This window comes from Haliotis cracherodii, unplaced genomic scaffold, assembly GCF_022045235.1.
Source record: "Haliotis cracherodii isolate W230 unplaced genomic scaffold, xgHalCrac1.p SCAF_8, whole genome shotgun sequence".
In the NCBI taxonomy this organism is placed as follows: Eukaryota; Metazoa; Mollusca; class Gastropoda; order Lepetellida; family Haliotidae; genus Haliotis; species Haliotis cracherodii.
The window spans coordinates 35,452,523-35,473,693 of NW_027266341.1; the positions used below are offsets into that span (position 1 = coordinate 35,452,523).

Below are 21,171 nucleotides of genomic sequence, written 5' to 3' on the forward strand. Positions count from 1 at the left end.
AGAAAATTGCATGGTCTTAGATGACTGGGCCACCCTTGTCCTGATAGTAGATATAAATCTTGCTTCATAAGTATCACCTTACCAGGAAACACCCACACTGATTTGGGAGTCAAACCCAAGAGTAAGCATCAGTCAGAGAAGGTGATGCCACACTGAGCAATATTTCAGCTATATATTCCATCTGGACCTGACATACAAGTGATCTCACACCGCCAGGGTATGATGACACACAGTCAGTCACAAAGCCAGCCCACTGATCTACTTTGTTGTCTCATACGACCAGCCTAGATTGCTCCAGACCTCCTCAACCCGGAATTCCAATGGGCATCGACAGTAACAACACTCACCTCTTCAGCTGTGTCTCAAGGTACGACGTTAACTTGGTGGTCTCCGAAAGTTGATGCATCACAGTAACCTTCTCATTGTTTAGTTTTAATCTGAAATGTCGAAAAAATTGTAGATAAATATTTCCATTTGTTTGCCATTTTTCAGTTAAGATTATGCAAAAAATTATTCAGGCATGTTTATCCAAAATCAGATTGTTCAATCATGATAATCACAGTGAGCAGACTGTCAGCAAAATTATATACAACCCACAGCTGAATGTGAGCCATCAAGCCTGAAATAAGCATACCAGTGGTCGACATCATGAGCAATGATTTGCAGTGTCGGAGCATGATGACCAACAATCAGCCAGATCAACCAGGGTCATCTATGGCTCTTGTGTGGTGTGGTGTGGTGTGGTGTGGTGTGGTGTGGTGTGTGATAGTCAGGACTAATGCCTGTTTTATAATGCTAGCCCACTGAGAGACAATGCAACAGTTTCAATGTGCATACCCCTCCTAGACACAGTATACAACCAGTCCTTGCTTTATCCCATTGAAAGCCTAGCAACAGGGGCATAGTAACAACAAGTATCATCTTTTAATGTCTTTTGGTATGACGTGGCTGGGGATCAAACCAAAACCTGACCTTACTCTCTTCGGGTAGAGACTCTACCCAGACCATGGCACTAATGACAAAACATGAAGTACCAGTGACCTAGTCTGTACCGGACTCAGGCCAGGAAGTAACAGACTCGTTTCCTACCTCTCTGCTATCTGCTTGTTGGAGATCTCCAGAGCATGGTTGATGTCATATTTCAACTGTGCTATACGCTGTTGTATTTTGGCCAGCTCACTCTCACTGCGACCTTTGGGGTCAATACTTCTTAATTCACGTAGCAACTGTTCCTTCTCTTGCAGTAACAACAATCTGTAGAAACAAAAAAATAATTGACAAGACACATAAAAAAGTGGTTATTCTGTTTATCAAGACTTTCAGAATGGACCATTTTCTTCTACTTGATGAACCAACGAACAAACAAACACCTCCCTCTTCCACTCTTAAATGAAGAAGTGAGGTCGGCTTTAGTCATGTCACAGTATGAAATCAACAAGCCTGGGTATGGTTCTGACAAACCAATGATCAGTATCAGACGTTGGAATTCAAATCCAAGATCAGAAGAGATCACAGTACCTCTAAGGAGAGAAACTGTACAGAATTGCACAGCCTTGGATCTCTTGGACACTAATAGCCGCAACTCTATCAGGAGTGAGTGAGAATGGTTTTACGCCGCTTTTTGCAATATCAAAGCAATCTTATGGCGAACGACACATAACTTTATCAGGAATAACTTTCAATACATATAAAAAAAAATTCATTGCATAAATTCATTCCTTTCTGAGTGTTTGTTGTTTATCGCCACGCTCAGCAATATTCCAGCTGTATGATGGTGGCCTGTAATAATCAAGACTGGACCAGACAATCCAATTATAGATATTGTGAGTAGCGTTTCATGCCATCAGGGTACAGTGACACCTGATACATTAAGTCTCCTCTTACGCCCAGCAAAGGTTGGTTGCGACCCATTCTTGGCCGGCATTGCCACAGGGTCAACCCTGATTGATGTACCTGTCTTTGTCGCACTCGGTCTGTCCTGGGATCATCTGATCTTCCACCTTGGCAAGCTGAACCTTGAGTTGACTGAGTTTCCGTCGGGCCTCATCATACTGGAGACGCAGCCGCGTCTTCTCCGCAAAGATTCGACTCTGATTCAAACCAAACTGAAATTGCATGATTTGTGAGAAATGCCACAACATCATCTGACTTAGCTGACAGTGGGACTGCGTAATACGCCATGGGCTCATCCTTGATGTCATGAATAGTTTGTTGTTAAAGCCCCACATAGCAATATTCCAGCTATGTGACCGCAGTCTGTAAATGATTTGAGTCTGAACCAGAAAATCCAGTGATTGACATCATGAGCATCGATCTACACAATTGAGATACGATGACATGTGCACCAGCAAAGTCAGCAAGCCTGACCACCCGATCCCGTTAGCTGCCTCTTACGACAAGCACATGTTGCTGAATACCAGTTCTAACCCCGATCTTCATCGGGTTCATGATGAGTTCTATGCCCCAAATTTAAGGTCAGTATATATAGAATATTTTTCATAAAGATTTCAAATTCAAATATATTTTTTTTCATTTCTTCAAAATGCTGAAGGTAGAAAAGGAGAAAGAAAAAATTGGGGCGGGAGGTATAAGGGAAGACATACAGGATTTGTAGCAATTCGTCATAATTCTTTTTGTTTTGAAGTTAAGATACCATCACAGCAATGAAGTACTGGCGACATACAGGATTTGTAGCAATTCGTCATAATTCTTTTTGTTTTGAAGTTAAGATACCATCACAGCAATGAAGTACTGGCGACACTCACATTAATGGTGAGATACCGTTATAGAAGTGATCTACTGGGGACACCTTTTAATGGTGAGATATCATCATCGCAATGATCTTCTAGCGACACTCACATTAATGGTGAGATACCGTTATAGAAATGATCTACTGGGGACATCTTTTAATGGTGAGATATCGGAGTTATAAAAGATAAAGTTTAGAGTTACCTCCCTTCTGTTGACGACACAAGATTTGTAGCAATTCATCATAATTCTTTTTGTTTTGAAGTTAAGATACCATCACAGCAATGAAGTACTGGCGACGCTCACATTAAAGGTGAGACCATAATAGAAGTGATCTACTGGGGGACACCTTTTAATGGTGAGATATCAGCATTACAATGATCTCACCCTCTAATGGTGAGATTGCTTGTTACTCACCTCTCCTCTCAGGTCCGTCTGCGATGCCGTACTGGACCTCTCGGCAAGTGCCAATGACAGCGTTGACACGTCTGGTGAGGAGCCCCCATTCTTCCCCAGCATGAACTCCTCCTTCAACCTGGCCAGAGACTGCAACAAGAGGGATGAACTATATTACCATGTTACACAGCAGTAGTTTCCACTCAATCCATGAAGGGTCCTGCTGTGACTGCATGAGGTCTATTACCTCTATAGTAAGTGAGTACGGTTTTACGCCACTTTTAGCAATATTCCAGCGATATCACGAAGGGGGACACTGAAAAATGGAGTTCACACACTGTACCCATGTGTGGAATCGAACTTTCTTTGTTTGTTGTTATAATGCCGCACTCAGCAATATTCAAGCTATGTGATGACGATCTGTAAATAATCGAGTGGACCAGACAATCCAGTGATTGACATCATGAGCATCGATCCACACAATTGGGATATGATGACATGCATCAACAAAGTCAACGAGCCTGATCACCCGATCCCTTTAGTCGCCTTTTACGGCAAGCATGGATTGCTGAAGACCTATTCTAACCCGGATCTTCACAGGTCCTGAACCCTCCCCTTCAGCGTGACGAGCAGACACTTTAACGACTAGCCCACAAACCAGCAATAGCTATGCAGGGATCACCACAACAGAACTGTGCATGACAAGCAAACATTTACCCTCTCGACTATCCTAAAGACCTAGCGATGCAAGAGCCATTGATACATGGATGTCACCTTCTAACGAAGAACTGTGAAAAAGTAAGTGGGCAGTCAATGTGAATGGTGGGTTTGGCTGAACGCAGGTTTGAACAGTATTTCAGTTACATCAGACGATGTCAGCCTGATTGGAGAAGAAAGCCCAAAGTGATGCAGGTCTTAGACATTTGCACATTTTCATGAAGACATGAACACAGGTTTGGTGCTGACAACCCAAGAAACACAATCAAGGTGAACCAGTATTCAAACCTTACATCATGATTCTGGCATGACTAAGGGACACAACTCCGCACAGCAAATTACAGCACCTTAGGAGACTGGGCCACTGGTGCCCATGTTGTTTATTGACCTTGACATCAGACAAACCATCAATGTGGACAAGATGACAGTGTCTTTTAAGATAAGGAATTTCATTTATCATCAAATACTTTTCACTTTATTCACGTAAGGAGGCCGTATTTCAACATATCCTAAAAACAATTTCAAAGCAATAATCAAAGTTCAAAACATCAAATACAGCATTTTGGTCCTCCTCACTGAGTTCAAAGTTCGAAACACCGTTTTCTCCATTCATGTTATTCTGTACGTTATCTAACCTGTGCTACCTACAACCCCTTGCTTCCGATTGCAATCTTCAGTTGGTCAATAAATTCAATTAGAATGTCTCTAATTGGATCTACTACACTGTAAGAAGTGTAGTTTCTGACAAACCCCTATAAAAACAGCTGTGGACCTATTTGAGACAACTGCCAAGTTAAATTGTCAGCCACCGAAGCTTATCGGACCACATGATAGCTTCAAGGCAGCCCGAGGCTGCATTTGCATGGATTGTCTGTCTAAAGTTAGTATTTACATAGGTGTATTACAGTAATGTCTGTGAAGTAAAATAACACTCACTCACTCACTCAAATTCACCCACCAACCAACAAACCAACCCTTCCACCCCTGGTCCAAAGTTTTTACAAAGCACTCACTCAAACACTCACCAACACATTCCCCCAACTCACTCACTCAAACACACACCAACACATTCCCCCAACTCACTCACTCAAACACACACCAACACATTCCCCCAACTCACTCACTCAAACACACACCAACACATTCCCCCAACTCACTCACTCAAACACACACCAACACATTCCCCCAACTCACTCACTCACTCAAACACACACCAACACATTCCCCCAACTCACTCACTCAAACACACACCAACACATTCCCCCAACTCACTCACTCACTCAAACACACACCAACACATTCCCCCAACTCACTCACTCAAACACACACCAACACATTCCCCCAACTCACTCACTCACTCAAACACACACCAACACATTCCCCCAACTCACTCACTCAAACACACACCAACACATTCCCCCAACTCACTCACTCAAACACACACCAACACATTCCCCCAACACACTCACTCACTCAAACACACACCAACACATTCCCCCAACTCACTCACTCAAACACACACCAACACATTCCCCCAACTCACTCACTCACTCAAACACACACCAACACATTCCCCCAACACACTCACTCACTCAAACACACACCAACACATTCCCCCAACACACTCACTCAAACACACACCAACACATTCCCCCAACTCACTCACTCACTCAAACACACACCAACACATTCCCCCAACTCACTCACTCAAACACACACCAACACATTCCCCCAACTCACTCACTCACTCAAACACACACCAACACATTCCCCCAACTCACTCACTCAAACACACACCAACACATTCCCCCAACACACTCACTCACTCAAACACACACCAACACATTCCCCCAAACACTCACTCAAACACACACCAACACATTCCCCCAACTCACTCACTCAAACACACACCAACACATTCCCCCAACACACTCACTCAAACACACACCAACACATTCCCCCAACTCACTCACTCAAACACACACCAACACATTCCCCCAACTCACTCACTCATAAATGTACCTATTGAAACATTATGGCTCACAATTTACTGGTAAATAATCAAACTACTGCACGGTAAATAACTGCTTAATATTAAGATAACACCCTACAAACTGAATTTACCTAGAACTTATGGAAGACTTTACCAAGTCAAAAGTTCCAACACTGAGATACTCATTCTTCAAGATATCAAGTTCTATAATGTTGCAACTCCATATTCTTTCAGAAATCAAGTATCCACACAACTCCTCACCAAACATGAAGCAAAAAACTCTTCAAGACTGTTAAAGAGAGGCAGTGTTTATGTGATAGCGCCGAGTGGAGAGTGTGTGGTTTATCTGCGAGGGTCGGGTGCCTCACGACTTCCACCTACGCACTGTTGAAGGAGACAAGTAACACAGGTCTACAAGTGTTCCTCCCCAGATCCACAACTCATTCAGAAAAACCATCATTCACCATTCTGCTGACACAGCACACATCACAGCACTGCATGAACGGAACATTACCACAACGTCTCCAGTAAATGCCCAACCCTTTTCACATTATTCCCTTTCATACATACTAAGCTTTTGATTGGGATATTTTTCTTTCTATAATACACAAAACTGATTCTCATATGTCAAGAGCATATTCAAATAGAATGAGATCTGATTAACCTTAATAAAAGTGGAACAGTATATTAAGTGTTCCTTTAAAATGTTAACCATATTTCATACATTCTACTCATTATAAGTATCTGAAATAATCCTTTCTTTCTCTTTATGTGTAATCAGTTGTGTCCTAAATGTATCTGATGATCAGTTGGATGTCCATGATGTCAATGGCTGGATTGTCTGTCCTTCCAGATTTGACACAATGATGTCATATCGCTGGAATATTGCTGAGTGCAGCATTATTATACAACGCTGCTTTAAACAATCAAGACCACAAACCAAGCTAATGCTATTCATGGGACAGTCAAAATATGGAATATGTCGTATCATAAATAAATTAATAAAATTTTAATTAACATTTGAAAGTCATGACATAAGATAAGCTTATTGATATTTATGCAAATTTGCATGTGACAGTGACTATGGAGTCTGACACTTTTGTGGATGTATGAATACATCCCTTCATCTCGACGGACACATAGGAAATCATTCAAAGAAAAATGAACAATGAATATGTGTTTACAAAACACATAATTCACTTTCCTTGACAACTACAGACATCTGAGTTGGTTACAGTTGTCATCCATCTCATCTCATCCGTAACAGCATCTTCACAAACACATTTTATGATATTTCACAGAATAAGAACTTAAGGTTTTAAGCAAGTCTGCAATTTTCAAGTTAGACTATGATAGAGAGAATACGAAGCACAGTGGTATATAAACCCTCATATCACCCAGGTCGCATGAAACAGAGACAGGAAACTGTCACTTTCTTATTACATAAAAGGTATAACATATACCAAGTGGTACGTTTACTTTCTGTTGTCTGTTGGCAAAGTGAAACAGTAATAAGATCGGCTTTAACTAATGTTATATTTGGGATAACAAAGTACAGATTCTAGTACTTTTTTGGGTTGAGTCCCGTCCGGGATTCGAACCCACACCTGCCAGGGTGAGGCACCTAATCGCCAGCACACAAAGTCAGCGATCTAACCCACTCAGCCACCGAGCCTTCCACAAAAATGAAAGTCCGACAACTGGTAGTCTAGATCACGTACTTTGAGTACCCCCCTGACAAGTGTAAATTGGCACGGCTCCCATGGCCGAAAGCTATGAATACACAATGCCATTTAGAAAGTGGTCAAATGTAACTAATGTTATATTTGGGGTAACACTTTCTCAGATCGCTGACTTTGTGTGTGTGCCTCACCCTGGCAGGTGTGGGTTCGAATCCCGGACGGGACTCAACCCCAAAAAGTACTAGAATCTGTACTTTACTAAGAAAGTGTTATCCCAAATATAACATTAGTTACATTTGACCACTTTTTAAATGGCATTGTGTATTCATAAGATCCGCTTTGTTGCATCCCAGGAAAGTCAAACTAAACCCAGGAGTTTGAAACAATGGGTTAGACTGTAAACATTTAACCCTATTAAAGAAATTCCTTCACTTCCACGTGTCCATCAAACACCAAGGTGAAGTTGAAAAAGAGTATACTAATAGTTCCAAAACAACGGATTTACAGAAATGATTCTCTCAGACATTTGATGCAATTTCCCCAGTTCTCATTGTATCTTTTCTGTGAGGAAGCCAGTGAGATCCTTAATATGTTGGCAATCAATGACAACTATAAGTCTGTTGCAAAGGAAATGAGCTTATGAAATAGAGCCAATACGCCACCTGGTGTTAAAATGGCCAGCACAGACAGGGAGTGACAAAAAACTCAGGAGTTATTCCGTCAATGTAAATAAATATTGACAGGTAATGTGCATGCATGCAGTGCACACGGGGTGCTGAGTTGCCCGGCACCGACGAGGGGGGCATCCGCTGCATGGCTACATAACATTGCATCATGTACGGCAGTCACTCCACCGATGAGTCAGCCCATGTGTGTCCAACTGAATTCCATTTCAAACACAATTAATTATCTCTCACTTAACAAGCCGTGAGTAATGTTTGTTCAATACTCTTGACTGCTAATACCCCCTTTTCCAGCATCCTACTCCTCTTCCAGGACCCTACCCCCTCTTCTAGCATCCTACCACCTCTTCCAGTATTGATACCCTTCTTCAACCCTACCCCCTCTTCCAGGACCCTCTACCCCTTCTTCCACCCTACCCCCTCTTCCAGCATCCTACCCCCTCTTCCAGCACCTTACCCCCTCTTCCAGCATCCTACCCTCTCTTCCAGCATTGATACCCTGTGTTTGTTGTGAACACATGTGGTACAAGCCCCTATCTGCAGATTAATCAGACATGGTGTCCCATTCACATTCCATCGTGACCCAGATCCCCATGACCTGCTATTTCTCTATGACTATTGATTACTGTGGACCAAGAGGTCTGTCCCCAACTAATTGAAACAACATCACAAATATAAATCTACAATAACATGTGTAGCATCTAAATCATGATTAATTACATTTCAAGCCTGAGCAGCAAAATACCGAAAACTCAGAGTCTGGAACATACAGGTTGTTTTTCTATGAACATAAAAGCACTATTTTAAATAAGTGTAATAAGTTTTCCTTGTCATTTACATATTTAGATGATCAAAATTGTTGAATAAGTGCAAAAAGTGTTTATAGGTTAATATATGCATGAGTACGTCACATATTTCAAAATATAGATGCATATCCAAACTTTTACTATCAAATCCTGCCCAACATGCACCTCAGGGTCGGGCAGATACATTATGCTTCCTCCTCCAGCTTGCGATGGGATGATAAGATGGGGGATACACGATACTCTCCACCAAGGTAGTGTTTTGCATTACTTTGTGTTAGGCCAACTCCCACCAGCCCCGGTAATACAATATGTTTCAAGTAATCGCCTCTAGCTTCTAATTTCTCCCCTTTTCCTTTTTACCAATTGGCTGAAAATTCCAGGCATACCATCATATGCTCCGTACACAAGCAAGAAGATTTTGAAAAGATCTCGGAAGGATTGTAGGATGTGCAAAAACAGTGCCGGCAGCAAGCTGATGAGTTCTGTTTTCCTCGTCAGAAGTGTTTGGGGGGAACACGATAACAAGTCAGCTATGTGGAGGTGGTCAGTGTCACACAAAGCCCGAAATTACCCCCGATTTCGGTGAAGAAGAAGTGTAACCTTCAGTGACAAGCTATTCCGAATGCTTACATCAACACTAGTTTTTCTGTCTGGTCTCATGTCATGCTTTATACAGGAGCTTGTAGGTTTGGTTGTGATACGCTAATAACACCATGTTAACACAACAGTGAAACATGACTGGAAAGTACATCTACAAAAATAAAAAGATTTCCCAAGTCTTCATTATTAAAGAGTTAGTTGGATAACACTGCTTTGAACAGAATTTCAGTTATCCCTGTGTCAGATTATTGAGGGAGAAAAGCCCAAAGTATTAGCTGTTTACCATTTTGGTGAGACAAGTCATAATGTTTGTGTGTCGCTTTTAGCAATATTCCAGCAATATTATGTACCCAAGAATCTTGGGGATCAAACCTGTGTCTTCGGCCAACGCTCAAACCAGATCGCTACCCAATCACTCCCAGTGAATAATGAATAAGTAAGATTTTGTATAATGTCACAATCTAAACATTCTAGAGAGAACTGACTCTGGATATTAATGAGTATCCAAGTGTCTAGACAGTAACATGAAGAGAAGGAATAGATCAAGAACATCAAATCCACAGCATTTCTTCTTGACATCTCACCACCGAGATGACATATCATACAGGGTCATCTCAGGCATGACATCCAACCACAACTGGATTACGCATATCTGCCGAAGATCTTAGTCCGACTCAAAGATGCATTCTCCCAATTTTGTTTTGAAATATGGCTTTTACCTGCATGAGGTCCATTTTTTCCTTCTCGCCCGTGTTGACATGTTGCTGCAACTGTCGGATCTCTGCGATGATGGCTTGGGCTTGCGTCACATTGTATCCTCCGCCCAGTCCCGCCAGCTTCTGGTCCACCCTGCACACACAGACACAGGACATTATGGTGAAGTCTATGGTGAAGTATGTTTGCTATAATCGCTTAAGTTTGTATGTGTATTTGTTCTTGTTTAACACCGAACTCAGTAATATTCTAGTGATATGACAAAGGCCTGTAAACAATCGAGACTAGACCAGACAATCCAGTGATCGATATCATATGAGATATATATATATATATATATAACTAGGTTCTGGACATTTGTAGCAACTAACGGGATCGGGTGGTCAGACTCGCTGACTTGGGTCATTGAACCCATTTACTTGGATCGATGCTCATGATATCACTGGATTGTCTGGTCCAGACTCAAATACTTACAGACCACCATCATATTGCTGGAATATTGCTAAGTGTGGCATTAAACAACAAATACATAAACAATAATACAACCTTTCAACTATGTTCATTTTCAATTCAAATTTACTGAAAACCACATTCCGGGAAAGACACCACTGCTCGTATACAACTAGTCTTCAGCTCATTGTCCACTCGTGTAATGTAAAATAACTACATGCCATTAGATTTTCACCAGACTAACGTACTAGTGACGTGTCTAACCCTTACTTTTATGAACGTTCTCTTCACATTGCAAACATAGTGCAAACACCTTGTCACACATTTCTGGAACTTCAGTGCACACATTAAAAATACTATCTCTGAATTATCACCAAAGCAAGTGACATTACTGGTTCATCAAATTGTTGTTAACTAATGTCGTGTCTGAACAACCACAGACAGACATGACACACAGGACGTGAAGCTTCTCCTCAACGGCTACAGGTAATACATCATATCTGGACTTGCCCAACCTGAAGGTCATAACATCAGTCTTCCAACCACATCTCTCCACCAAATACAACAGCCATTAACACAGCACAGCCAGTGCAATCATCCCCTAACAATACAATCCAGGTTTTAGGTTGGATTCCAAACTAGTTCCCTTGGCACATAAATTGGGGAAATAATGCTAGTTTGTTCAAAATAGGATTTTCTGAGGTTATAATTTTTTTTATTTCAAAGGTATGTTTTTGACATTGCACTTAAAGCAATAATGTAAATTATGAATTAAAGCCCCTTCCTTCTTATTGGTCCTGCCATCAGTGAAATACAAGTTAACTTTATAACATGAATATTTGGAATTTTTAATTGACATGTTCTGCAAACATGGGCCACATATCGGGACTTAGCAGGTCTATACAATTCCCTCCTTAATGTAGATTGAATTACAGAAATGAAACTTTATATTAAATCAAACTCAATCTTATACAAAAACAGATTTCCAAAGACAGAGTAAAATATTTCTGTCGCTCGTCTATCCTCCCTTCTGGACCCTCACATGACATTCCTTCTACCTCCCTGTGTAAGCCCCCACATTCCGCCTGTTACGGCTATGGTTTATTATGACAGATAGTATGATGTAAGAAATACAGGCAATGGTTAAATCGGCCTAATGTTTCCCCTTTCTTCTCCTTAATGGGACCAGCTTCCTGTAGCCAAATAACTCCTGTCTCGTTGGCTCAAAAAGTACATTTGGAATCCTTGCATACATTTAACTTTCTCTTTAAATGTCCAACTGTACGTGATAACCACACATCTACGTCCCCACTGCAATAGTATCTTCCTTGTAAAATATGTGCTGAATTGTGTTCAGGCTGGAGGCAGTATGGGTCGCAATGAAAAACAGGGGGTTTTTTTATTGAAGGAAGTTTTATAGGACAGTGAGTATTATTTCAGCTATATCATTATGACTTTAGACGATTGGAATCTGCACAAGAAAAATCAGGGATTGACCGTACCACCAATATAACCTGTTCCTTTTGTTTGTTTGTTGTTTAACGCCGAACTCAGCAATATTCCAGCTATATCATGACTGTCATTATCAAGTCTGGACCAAACAATCAAGTGATTTACATCATGAGCATCAACAAGTCAGCAAGCCTGACCACCTGATCACAAAAGTCACCTTTTATGACAAGCATAGTCACTTTTTACGCCATGCATGTGTTGCAGAAGACCTATTCTACACCGGATCTTCACAGGCCCAACCTGTTCCTTTCTGCCCTGAATCCCAAATAGAGGATTTGAGACACAGAAAACCAGTGGTTGATAACACGACAACAATCCACACATCTGGACAGAGCTCGAGATATCTTTTTGAGCAAATGAGTTTTTACTTAAGGTTTCCCAGTATAATTGGGTTTTTACATTTTTCATTGGGTAACCAATATTTTTTCACTCATCTATTCATTACTCTATTGGGTTTTTCCCCAAATAAGTGAATATTTTAAGATTTTAAAAAAATGAAACAATGTTTTAGATGTATATAACTGTTCTAAACATATAGGCGTGACTCGGAAAGTAAATTAGCTCGTAATTTTGTTTCCAATATTAGCTCCTTTGTACACATACTGAAAAAGCTTCATTGAGTATTTACAGGTGCTGTTTTTATACATTCGAGTTTTTCATCTAATTCATGAGTTTCTGTACGCAAGTTAATTGAAACTAATTGAGTTTTCAATATTCTGGGGGGGTATTTTAGCAAATATGCTTATCTGTAGCTCTGTCTGGGAGGTTGACACACAGACTACACACTGGGGGTCTGTTCTCCTGAATACATTCAAAGAAGGATTTGACTAGACGCACTGGCAGCCCGATTGATTCAAGTCTTAAAAATGCTTCTCATTCTAGCGACACACATTTTGTGAAGTGTATAAATTTATTTAATAAGCCCTAATTAAACAATATGTCATGTCACACACATAGCACTACTGACCGTGTGTAGGCCTGTACCATGAGGAATACCTACCCCTTTAAGAGGCCTAACATGTACACTCCATATTACCTTTACGTCATCCTTCCAACACCATACATTGGGCCAAGACATAAACTGGACCAGAGTATATTGCCTTCTTAAAAGTGACATCACCCAGTGTTTTATAACAGAGCATAGGCCCCCTTTAAAAATGACTACACCCAGTGTTTTGTAACAAAATAGTACCCCTTTAAAAGTGACAGCACCCAGGGTTTTTAAAAAAGCATGGTGTCACTTAAAAGTGACAGCACCCCATGTTTTATAACAGAGCGTAGTGCCCCTTTAAAAATGACTACACCCAGTGTTTTATAACACCAGACTGAATGTTGCCAATATGCAACCAACAAGACAGTTTTGTGCAGGTACAGAATACCTGTGTCCCCTCAATAACGAGGTCAGTCCCCCAGCGAAGGGGCAGGTAACAGGACAGGTAACATGGAGGAATTTAACCTCCTGGATAACAATAGAGCCATTCTTCCATCTCTGCTAAGTGGGAAGGCACAAAACAGAATGTCAGGATTAAATAACGCCTGCGTCAACTGGGAGATGTTGGGGTCAGATTTTCCTCATCGGAAATGTAAATAAAAATCTGGAGGTAAAATATTTCCGGTTCACTAGAAGTGGCACTTGAAAATGTTACCTTTTCACTTACAAGAACAAACCATCTTCATTAATCAATTAAAAGAGACAAGGATGTATGAGAAGCACGTCAACCTGACAAATGTAAAACTGATAAAAACATGGGATTAAACTTGAAATTCAGAGACTCCATTTTGAACTATATCCCTGTTGTCAGCTTGATGTGGGACGAAATCCTGAAGTGACGCAAATCTTAAAGTGAGTGAGTGAGTGAGTGAGTTGGGTTTTATGCCACTTTTAGCAAAATTCCAGCAATATCACGGTGGGGTGACACCAGAAAAGGCTTCACACATGGCACCTGTGTGAGGAATTGAACCCCTTGCTTGCAGCATGACGAGAGAACACTTTCACCACTGGGCTACCCCACCACCCCAGGTCTGAGACATTTACTACTTTGGTGAAACCAAAAACGTAGAGGTACAGTGCTGACAAACCTAGAAACATAATCAAGGCGAATTGGGAGGCAAACCATTTGAAACGAAAATGTTATTCAAAATGAAACATAGGGGGCAAGATTCATGTTATTCAAATTGAAACATAAACGATGTCATATAAAACATAACAGTTGGGAATAAAACTCAAATCAACATTGAAAATCTGGACTTAATATCAGTGCCACAGCACTTAGGCCAAGACCCGTGAAGATCCGGGGTAGAATTGGTCTTCAGGAACCCATGCTTGCCGTAAGAGGCAACTATGCTTGTCATAGGAGGCGACTAACGGGATCGGGTGGTCATGCTCGCTGACTTGGTTGATGCATGTCATCGTATCCCAATTGTGTGGATCGATGCGCATGATGTCAATCACTGTCTGGTCTAGACTTGATTATTTACAGCCTGCATCATGTAGATGGAATCTTGCTAAATGCGACGTTAAACAACAAACAAACTAAGGCCAAACAGCTGAATGGCACTAGTTACTTTAGAGTAGTTGATATTTCTTCGATTTTAAGCTTATCTTCCTATGCTTTTATTTTCACTTAAGTTTTATCACAATAGCACGGTATCGTCCTCGTAACTGTGTGCACTTCACAAGCCTACATAGACAGAGCTTGGGCTTATCCAGTCATCCAGTCAGTTATTCGGGGCCTGGTCTCAGCACAAGCCAAGATCACCCACAATGCAATGTCTGACTTTGTGCCAAATCGTGATGTTCCCACCAGAACAATTAGCAACGAGACGCAATGATAGAGAGCGCCCAAAGCCGTCTCCTCTCACTGGTGAACTGTGGGTAATTAAAGCTTAATCTTTAGCTTGTACAAGCTCCTTGCATATAATGTTAATATATGAAGGCTTGTTTCCCTCGGCAGGAATTACGCGAGTCTTACATTGGTGAGTGAATCCAGTGCACAGCCTACCGATGGCTGTAAGGACATACTTGATGATAGATGTGTTAAGTCATTAGAAGAATTTCAGCATGGTTATCCAGTGCACTGCATCTGTCCTGCTCTATATGATAAGTGTCTACACACGAGAAGTAGTAGGGTCAACAGTCAAAGTTCATTGCTAATGCCTTTTGGGATATTAACCCTACAAAGTTCAATCACAGAAATATATTTTCACTAAACTAAAGTCAAACAGCAGGGCTATTTAGGTTTCTGAGTTAACAGAAAAGGAGATTTAGTGATGCTTTTCACATTCCATATCACCTTACGAAAAAGGTTTGAATGACAAAGTTGTAGACTTAAGAGATATCATTAAGCCATTTTGTGCATTTCTCTTCGCTTCTTTCGACCATACTTGTTAGCCCATTAGGATCTGCTGCTACAACTCTAAACAATGAGGCAGAGCTTCAATAGACTTAATAGTTAAAATGCCACCTCGGTCTCGCCTAGAAACAGTTGTTCTTTGTTGTTTCCACACTCAGCAATATTCCAGCTATATGACGGTGGTCTGAAAAAAATCGAGTCTGGACCACACAATCCAGTGATTGACATCATGAGCATTAATCCACGCAATTTGGACACGATGAAATGCATCAATCAAGTCAGTGATCCTAACCACCCGATCCCGTTATTCACCTCTTATGACAAGCCTAGTCGCTTCTTACGGTAAGCATGGGTTGCTTAAGACCTATTCTACCCCCGATCTTCACTGGTGTCTCCGAGAAACCAACGCCACTTGATTGGGGTGGTCAGCTTGGAGACTTTGTTGATTGTATAACGCAATACTCAACAACATGGGACATTAGGAATAATCTCAATCAATGATTCGTATGGTCCTGACTCACCTATTTACAAGCTGCGCTAATAAAGCTGGACTATTACTGTCCTGTGTATTATGTACAACAAAACTTTTTCACTTAGATAAATGAGGTTTGAATGAGGAGTGAATGATTTTTTTTAGCATGAAAATACTATTTACAACTGTTTGAACTATTAGGTAAATGGAGAATTATATATATATATGTATTTACTGAAAAAGTAGGCCCTGAAGACCCTGCCTAAAGTCAGCAGTCAGTTATCTCCCCTTGTGACACTGACCTTGGTGTCAACATGACTTGCAAAACAGAGAGACATGGAGTTAGACAAGAAATTAGAACTTTAACTACCTCAGCACACGTGTTCGCCCAATATGCAATATAAACGTTTATTTGGTAAAAGATTTACATAACCATATAAACAGAAGAGACATTGAGAGCTACCTTCCTTCATTATATGACGTATCTCACATCGTCCATGGTGAAATCCATTTTAGAACGTTCTGAATCACGTCCCCATCACAAGAGACAACCAGAGGGACCAGAACCTCATGTGATCACTGTATGAAACTATCATCCACAAAGTTATCTACCAAAGTGCCACCATACTGTAGGTACATTGAGGGATTTACTAGTACTCCAGTGACATGGGTAGGGAACAAGCCCAAGCGGATACGAGGTGACAAAACATCAAGAGTTATCTTACCTTGTCAGTGTCTCCACGCCTCTCTCCTTGTACTGCATTTCAGCCCGAATCTGTTCCAGCTCATTTTTGAGTCGAGCCACACTTTTCCGCGCCAGGCATATGTCGGACTTGAGGAGGTCCGGGTCATACTTCGTACTGCCTACACTGGAGTTGGAGTTCACTGAAAGAAGATGTCAAGATGACGTGAAGGAACTGTTTGGTCAGCGACATTCCTCTTTATCACATAAAGGCTTGTGTTGTTGATGCAATAAACCAATCTGATAAACTGTATCATGATCCAATAAATATGCAAATGACTGGCAGGAACTACTTTTAGGCTCCATACATCAAAGTGATGCCCACATCGTAATAAACTATTGACTAATATTCCCAAATGCTAAGACAGGCATTTCCCATAAGTCATCATAACACGGCAACAAACATGGCTGCAAGGGGTTTTGGCACAATTTGACAAAATGGGATGATCACTCAAAAATTGTATTAAGCACGATTTCAAAAGCTACTTTATTGAGTGAAATTACGTCTTAAACATTTATTATTTTAAGAAAGACATATGACAAATAGATATGACCCTCATATGTATGGCTCAGGTGATACATTTTTTATTCCTAATATATATTTACGACACAGATATACACTCGACTTTTAATCTCTATTTATCACAAATGCCTTTTTTTCAAGTCTTGGCCAGTGAAGATGTGAGCATTCATCCATGAGTGAGTGAGTGAGTATGGTTTTATGCCACTTTTAGCAATATTCCAGCAATATCACGGCAAAAGAACACCTGAAATGGGCTTCATACATTTGACCAATGTAGGGAATCGAACTCGGCCTTCAGCATGACCAGAACGCTTTAACCACTAGGCTACCCCACCGTCCCTCCATCCATGAGGTCATGGCACAGACTGAAAAGTATTCAATTTCAAGTGTGCCATGGGGAACTCATCCGCATGTGCAGTTGTTTTCACTACCAGCAAAGAAAAAAGGTTTAAGAACATAAATCATTTCCAAACTAACAGACATGAAAAAATATTAGTCGCATTATCTTATAACATAATTTGGTCTTCAGCAACCCATGCTTGCCGTAAAAGGCGACTATGCTTGTCGAAAGAGGCGGCTAATGGGATCGGGTGGATAGGCTCGCTGACTTGGTTGATGCATGTCATCGATCGCAACTGCGTGGATCAATGCTCATGATATCAATCACTAGACTGTCTGATGCAGACTCGATTAATTACAGACCGCCTTCATATAGCTGGAATATTGCTCAGTGCGGCGTTAAACAACCAACCAACCAACCAACCAACCAACCAACCAACATAACATAATTTACAAGAATATCTTGATTAAGTCACTATAACTCGCGAACAAGAACACACTTCCCAGGCCATTAATCTCCACTACAAGCTAAGTCTATTCTCAACAGACTTTCCATTGTTACACCAGACGGCCATTTAAGCAGGTAAGAGTTCTTAGTAGCAATGGAAGCTTGATTACCTGGCACTCCCGTCTAAATGGGCTACTTTACGATACACTGGTCAAGAATGTAGCCCTTATCTGCTCAACTAGTCCCCATACGCCAGGATAGAAACTGTTTTGTTTCACATGTTCCACCTCACAAGAAGATACCCTAATACCTAGACCAGTGCAAGTCAGCAGTGTCTGGTAGTACTTGTGGTCTTTACAGACATATTCCTACTGTACAGTGGGGTCTGTTTGCATGAGGAGGAACCACTGTGGTGAAGTGAGGGGATGGGCGGGAGGGGAAGGGATCAGAAGATTAAAGGAGAGAGGGGAGGAGGAGTCATTGGCGGGGAGGGAATACTGAGGAGGGGAGAGGAGAGAAGAAGGGAGTCAGAGGTGGGGAGGGGAAGAGGGAGTGGGAGGTGGGGAGGGAAAGAGGGAGTCGGAGTTGGGGAGGGGAAGAGGGAGTTGGAGGTGGGGAGGGGAAGAGGGAGTGGGAGGTGGGGAGGGGAAGAGGGAGTCAGAGGTGGGGAGGGGAAGAGGGAGTCGGAGGTGGGGAGGGGAAGAGGGAGTGGGAGGAAGTGGGTAAACAGGTGTTTTTTCATGACATTGTCAACAACCTTCATGTAATAGTGCAGCAGGATGTAAATCAAGAGTGGGCCAGGAGACCAGATGTTGAAAGCAGGAGTCCTGAATCGTCCCAGTCACATATTGAGCCCACCCGATCCCCATGTCGGTCCACTCTTACAGCCACCACAGGGACCAGTCAGTGTTTGTGTGTAAACCAGGAAACAGTGAACTCTCCCCAGTCCATGCTGACTGACGTGTTGGTACAGAGCAGGGCAGATAGTACATTCTAGCACTGCTTCATGGTATGTGTGTTGTAGTCGACACATCCTACCCTGGCCCGCGCTCTCAGACCTCCCACTCACAAAGTCACAGCAGCCACCATGACAAATAACACACTCCTCCTCAAAAGGCATGGAAATGACTTCCAACATAATGATCTTACTAAACAAAAAAACCTGCAAAAATAACTTCCTGTTTTCAAGTCGTAATATTTGTATCATAGTCTAAATCATAACATAAAACCCTCGAGTCAAGATTCCTCACCAAGCTTATGTATGCAATTTACAAATTAAGCATTACTGATCACCACCACTAAAAGCTAATAGGCTGGAGCTCAACATAACATATTTCAGTCAAAAAACTAAAACCCCAACACATGCTTAGCTATCCTACTTCAGACTCAGGAGATACTGTTAAAACGCATGTTATTCATCACTTGAACATAATAATCCTTCCTATTTCAGGATTCCACCATCTATTTTCCACACAGTACCTAAGAGCAATTTTCGTAGAAAGCGTTCAACTTAACATTTCAAAGCCTGCCGAGCAATTGAGAAATCGGAAGAGGCTTGTCGCGATTATGTGGAATGTATGCAATTAAGCGGGCATTGTAGTGTCAGTATCCTGCTTGGCTGTCCTGAAGGACTAGACCCTCTTAGATAGGTCAGCTAGCGCCAACACCAGCAGCCTTGTGCAAAGATGGGACCTCGTGTGGATCTCATTTCATCCCGTTTATGCAAAATTACATGAAATCATAAAAAGATAGCATCGGTAAATACAATTTACATTTTTATTTCTTCAGATGAGTGAAAATAGCATCAAACTAGTAACAAAATTTCAATATCAAGCTGATTTATTGTTTTGTATAATTCTTCTACTATGTCCCATTGTCAAATACAAATGAATAAACTTAATCTGGTTAATTGTTTGATTCAAAGATTACCAATAAAAAACAAAGATATCTATTTAACCAAATTGAAAATCTCAAATCATTTTTTAAAAATATTTTAAATTTCAACCTAGAAATAATTATATCACTCAAAACATACAAGAAACAATTACTGTAAGAATCTGAATCCCACATCAACGATGCCAATAACTTGTGTGTATGAATATTCATGTGTTACACTTCAGCCATGTCCCAAAACATTAATTCTTCAGGTAAAATATCTTTGTGTTTGAGTGAAGCATGCGATGTGGCTCTGCGGTTCTGTCATGGTATTTAAGCCTCTAAGACAGGAGTCATTAATTATCCACAGCAGCTATACTGATATGTGATGCAAAACAATGCTAACTGGAGTGGAGCTGCAGGCACTGCTACAAAAGAGATGGGGAGGTTATACACCATGATGGACTGATACACAATGCTAACTGGAGTGGAGCACCACGCAATGCTACAATAGAGATGGGGAGATTACCGTATTTGACGTAATAAGCACCCAGGGCGCTCATGAAATTTAAAATCGGGGGCTCTTATTAGAATATTATTTTCGTGAAAAAAAACAGTTTAAAGATAAATTTTGTGGTTTATGCTGACAGCCTGAAATGTTTATGTTTGACAGATATATTTTTCTAGAATTTAATTGCCCATAATTAAGGGTGCATATAACACACGAGTGCGTATTGTACGCAAATAAATAAGTCTTTTGAACATTGATCAATCGGAAGGGGTGCTAATTAGGATTGTTCACTAGCCAATATATTAGCAAATACCGCCGTGAGCGCTTATTACGTCGAATATGGTATACACCATGTTGGACTGACACCGGATCATTTTATTTGAATTATGTAAACCTTCACATCTGGACAAACAATTACCTGAGAAATTAAAAAACCTTAAAATAAATACATGTTTTATTCACTTTACATTAACTGGATACTAGTTTCAAATACACAATTGTGATAGTCCAGTTGTTTTACAGTCCCTTGTAGACAGATTTTATATTATTTATTTATCAGCAATGTACAACATATTTTCGTCATTAAATGGCTTTTATTTGAATTATG

At 40.9% G+C, this 21,171-nt stretch overlaps 1 protein-coding gene across 3 annotated transcripts in view; it reads right to left on the bottom strand.

The window, feature by feature from the left end:
* LOC139450730 (protein WWC2-like) overlaps positions 1-21,171 on the bottom strand; it is an 89,983-nt gene that overhangs the window by 32,994 nt on the left and 35,818 nt on the right. For 2 of the 3 annotated variants that reach the window (XM_071232536.1, XM_071232534.1), the window contains exons 5-10: positions 16,852-17,011; positions 10,345-10,474; positions 3,166-3,294; positions 1,954-2,105; positions 1,090-1,254; positions 348-437 (exon numbers count right to left, since the gene is read on the bottom strand). In XM_071232536.1, coding sequence (XP_071088637.1) covers positions 348-437; positions 1,090-1,254; positions 1,954-2,105; positions 3,166-3,294; positions 10,345-10,474; positions 16,852-17,011 — 826 coding nt within the window. The remainder of the gene's footprint in view (positions 1-347; positions 438-1,089; positions 1,255-1,953; positions 2,106-3,165; positions 3,295-10,344; positions 10,475-16,851; positions 17,012-21,171) is intronic. The other variant, XM_071232535.1, reaches the window with a different exon arrangement.